Here is a 4,723-nt window from a genome sequence, read left to right as displayed (position 1 = left end):
TATATATATATATAAAAAACAATGTCCATAAATATTTCTTTCCTCTGAGTAAGATACAGATATTTCTATCCTCAGAGTAAAAGTCAGCCTTTAGCTTTGCCAATGTGCAAAAGAAGTCATTGAAATGTTTCTGATGTTTTGTTGTCTTATATCAGAACTGGCGGAGGTGGATTTTTTAGACCTACAGAGAGAGGAAGATTCATAGTGAGTTTACCCATGTCATCTTCTCAGGATTGTTACACTATAGTTCTCAACAGCATCCCTTTAGCAAAACTTCAGACTTTCAGTTTAGTAAATATCTGATGAGTGCTTACTAATATTTCACATGTTTTTAAGGTTAAGGTTATGTACTACCAATATATTTCACACTTCCAATGGCAGGTTTTGAGACCTGTTAAGCTTTATTCAGGTTTATTACAGAAGCACAACATACTTTTTCGATAACTCACAGACATTTTAAATATTACTGTTCAAAATACAGAGTAACAATGAACTGAAATTAGCTGATAATGTGTCTGTGTTAGTTGTTTGGATGACAAACTTACAGATAAGTGCTGAGCTAACTTCTGTGTTTTCATGAATATTGCAAGTTAAATGTGGAAGCGTAAAATAATGTCCTAGATACCTAATCCGTTTAGGAATGCAAGGACTTCAGGCTATTTGTTTGTCCTTAACACTGCTGGATGAGATCTTGTTCCTACTGAAGTCAGTAGAAGTCAACTGAGGAGCCATGACTCACCGTAATTCCAGAGCACAGAGATGACTTTTTCTGTATGGATCAGTTCTGTTCTTGCTGAAATGAAGTTCTTGTGCTTTGTGGAGGCACACGTGGGTCCTCAATTTTAAAATTTTTTTTTTTTAATTTCTTAGATCATCAGTGAGATGATCATCAAGAGATCATCAGTGTCCTCTCCTGTTCTTCCTATTACTTGTGACTGGCATAGAAATAATTATGTACAGCATATGTGTTTTAAGTAAAATTCACATACATTAATAATGTTAACATTAGTTAAGCCATGTTTATATATATGTATCTTCCAAATAAGTTAGCAAAGACAGCCTTCTCTAAATGAGATGGGTGTTACTGAGATTGATTTACAACACACTGAGGAGGAAAGGGAGACAGTCAGGACTATGGCTCTCTAATTATTCAACATCTTCCTCATCCATGTTGCCATTTCCCAGTGCTGAAAGCTCCCTTTCAGGTAGCAGCCCATACTCATTTAGGAAAGACTCCACATCCACAGCAAAAAACTCCTCATTGAATTGTTCTGAAATGCTAATGAAATTGCTCAGGAGCTCCCCACCCTTATAGACAAGTAGAGTGGGAAGCACTTCATTTGAGAAGCGGTCTCCAGCCCCTGTGTTGGAGGCCTTGATCTTGCAGAACTTCACGGTGGCATACTCAGCTGCCAGGCAGGTCAAGCTGTTGTTGAGAGCATCACAGCCCTTGATGCCATCTTCGTAAATATGGACGATGACAGTGGTAGTTTTACGTTCCTTCTCGATAGCTTCCAGGAACTGTTCCCCATTCTGCAGCTCACGCAGATAGCCATATTTTGGCCCAAAACTCAGCCTCTGGTGCATATCCTGCATGCAACGTTTGCGGTATTTTTGTAGGCAGCTTTCATCTTCTTGCTCATCATGAATTAATTCATATTCCTGCATGCTCATCTGTGAATATTGAGAGAAAGTTGTATTAATCAGTGGTCATCTGTTGGCACTGAAACAGGAAAAGACTAAGTTGTTGTCTAAAGAACATTGCATCGCAAGCTTAGCCAGAAGAGCAATCACTTCTTACAGTGACTCTGGAAGGTCTCTTCAAGAGACCGGTGAAGATCTTGTCTCAACACTTGCATGTCAACTTGATGGTATTGAAGAGAGTTGCTGTATTTGGCAAAACCTCCTGTATCTTCCAGAGTTGGTGGGAGTTTTGCCAGTGACTGTAGCAGGGTCAAAGTTTCATTCCTGTGGGTTTTGGGGGTTTGGGTCCCCCCCTGTTCAGGACTGGTAAATAGTAATGAGTGACATTCAGGCTCAGAGCTCTCGCCTGACTAGTAGGTTTTTAAACATGTTAAAAATTTTCCATTGCCTTAACCAAGGGTAGAGCATTGAGGCAGGGAAGGGAGGAAGAAAGGTCAAACTGTGCTGTGTGATACATTTTTGTGAAATATACTGCTTATTTTACTGAAGTTAGACTTTGCTTGAGAGAGGACTAGATGGTTGGACATGCATTTGTTCTGTGTATGTTGTGTGAGCTCTGCTAAGCTGCAATGGAATTGAGCCTGGCAAATTCAGGGTTTTCTAGCTTCTAACCGGTATGTTTTATATAGAATCAAAATTAATTTATTTTGCTTTTCTTCTCTTACCTTACGGCAGAATCTCTCTCTGGTGTCTTTATCATCTTTACTGAAAGATTTGTGTGGTGAAGACATTTGTTTGAGAATTTCTTTCTTGCTCAAGGATAAGGAGTCTCTGTCTTCGCTTTCTAATTTAAACTTTCTCCAGTCATTGATCACGCCTTTGGGCCCTAAGAGAGATGAAGTTAGGTGAGAAACTGGCTCAACAAGAAGCTGTCTTAAGAGGTTTCTGCTTTTGCTGGTTTGTCCTTCTGTGCCGCAGTTTCACCGTCCGCCCCTTTTCCTTCCAGAGCGCTCTCCCGGAGCGCTGAAAACCAGAGCTTTGGGACCCATGTGTTACATTAGCCTCGGAAAGAAAGAAAGAGCTGTTTTTCTAACCTGGATCACTTTGCTGGTTTGGTTCCTGTCAGGAAAAAGGATTTTGGTGAACTGAGTAGTTAACAAGGATGAGGATGTCAAAATCTGTTTAAAACTGACGTGTTGGCCAGAGCTAGTGTTTCGTAGAAGCTAGAAGAACATGTCCTTAGACAGTGTATTTGAATGCATAACATGCATAAGGACTTACAGTAAAACTAAGAATGCAGGACACTGGAGATGTTAAAAAAATTTTTTTTTTAAACCCATACCTGTTCCACTGGAAGAGTAACTTGCAAGGCAAGTGCTATGATAATTCTGATCATAATGCAGATGTTGGTCTTTGAAGCTGCTTGATCAAAGCAGTTAAATTTTGAAATGGGGGGAAAAAAATCCAGTTCAGTGTTCCAGTGGTGTTTTTCAAAAGGAAACACTTTAATCTGCATCTTAGATTGTAGAGCAAAACCAAGGAATATTTTAGTGTTTTCGGAGGTGAAGTTTATTTCTATGGAAAATTTAGAAAAGGCTAGGTAAGCAGCTCTCCCTCTCATGAGAGGGATGTGGTGTTGCCAGTTGCCAAGACTCTGTTTTGGATTTAAATTCCAACATCTTGAAGTGGTGGCTGAAGGACTACACCCCTGAGTGGAAAGGGAAGGTGGTCTGATCTTTTGCAAACAAGATTCCAAAGCAGGAATTAGGCTGAACCTCTTGGCATAGTGATAACAGTACAATGGCCTCATTTCCAAAAGTATTTTGAAGCCTAGATGTGGATGTAGTGCCCTACATTTGGGTCCCTAAAAAAATAGACGTATGTAATAATCTTAGCCAACAGCAGCAAGGCTGGTTGGGAAAGAATACCAGAAAGAGTTATTACAAGAGCTGCATTTATTATAGCACGAACTGAAAGAAGCCCTGGGAGCACAGGGAGGGAATGATTGCCATATAGTTACCTGTTGGTGGGGTGGGATGAAGCGATACCTGTCTGTAGAGCTGAACACAACGTTAGTACTCATAAAAATCATGGTGATTGAGGGCTGGATTAAAAAGAATTGTGATTCCGAGCAAGGATGCTTTTAAAGATTTTAAATGCTATGCTGTGTTTGCCAAAAGGATTTATAGGCCCACTTTTAGCACTGAATGTTCCTTCTGTAAGAAGGAAAAAAATAATTCAGCCTCTATGGTGATCCTTAAAACCTAATTCTAGCGTGTGAGTGTGTTGTTTGTTGCTGTTTTGTTTTCTTCTCTTTTCCCCAGAAGAAGAAAGGCCATTGCTTATGACTGAAGCAGTAAACCAAGACCTGCATTGGGCCATTGCTGTCAGTGGCTTCTTCAGGTGTCTTCTCCATTTGCCATTTGCTTCAGGTATGAGAAGGATTGCCACAAAGATCAGTTTGGTGTTACCTGCCCTTCCGTGAGGAGTGTCACTCCAAAATACATTCTCATTGGCTTTGGAGTCTATGTTTCTGTGCAAGGGGTTTGGCAAACCAACCAGATCTACTCAAATTCTGGCCTTCCCCAGTGAACAGGGACAGTTTAACTTATTTTTAGAAAAAAAAAAAAAAAAAAAAAAAAGGCAGTTAATTTCCTTGCCTGTGCGTATTGCCTGTCCTTCAAAATCTTCTTCAAAGCTGGTGTTGGCATTTTCTTCCATTTTGGTGGCTGGAGTAGGAAACGCTGCAAGTTCAAAAAGGAGAACAGTTAATAACAGGACAGAAAAGGAATAAGCTTACAGCAGGTACGGTGCAGTGTGTATTTCCTGCAGCTGTTGGGTATCAGTGAAGATCAAAATACACATGATAATTGTAGAGGTTCTCATCGTTTCATAAAAAACAATTAGGATATATGTAAGTCTCTTTAAAAAGATATCTGGCCAGCTTCTTACTAAAATTGCCTAGGTGAGGGTTTCTTCATTATACTTTTCCTTCTCAGTCATGAGAGAATATTGGGAACATGGTGTGAAATAGTGGTTGTAAAACTTCTGGAATGGGAATGGGTAGTGAGTATTTTTA

General features: G+C 39.8%; 1 protein-coding gene across 1 annotated transcript; it reads right to left on the bottom strand.

Annotated features, from left to right (window-relative positions):
- Positions 1-1,146: 1,146 nt before the first annotated feature.
- Positions 1,147-4,393, bottom strand: PDC (phosducin). The gene is made up of 3 exons (XM_010288437.1): positions 4,305-4,393; positions 2,370-2,530; positions 1,147-1,674 (listed from the first exon to the last, which is right to left on the bottom strand). Exons 1-3 carry the CDS (start codon positions 4,363-4,365, stop codon positions 1,147-1,149), a joined length of 750 nt encoding a protein of 249 aa, XP_010286739.1. The 5' UTR covers positions 4,366-4,393.
- Between the last annotated feature and the right edge of the window lie 330 nt (positions 4,394-4,723).

Source organism: Phaethon lepturus, unplaced genomic scaffold, assembly GCF_000687285.1.
Source record: "Phaethon lepturus isolate BGI_N335 unplaced genomic scaffold, ASM68728v1 Scaffold57695, whole genome shotgun sequence".
In the NCBI taxonomy this organism is placed as follows: Eukaryota; Metazoa; Chordata; class Aves; order Phaethontiformes; family Phaethontidae; genus Phaethon; species Phaethon lepturus.
This window is presented reverse-complemented; position numbering and strand designations above follow the sequence as displayed.

Bases quoted from the DNA above. Each gene is read 5' to 3' on its own strand.
- PDC (XM_010288437.1), bottom strand. From the start codon at position 4,365: ATGGAAGAAAATGCCAACACCAGCTTTGAAGAAGATTTTGAAGGACAG. The intron at 2,531-4,304 runs GCAAGGAAATTA...CATCTCTCTTAG, and splicing joins AGGACAGGCAATACGCACAG to GGCCCAAAGGCGTGATCAAT. The intron at 1,675-2,369 runs GTAAGAGAAGAA...CAATATTCACAG, and splicing joins GAGAGAGATTCTGCCGTAAG to ATGAGCATGCAGGAATATGA.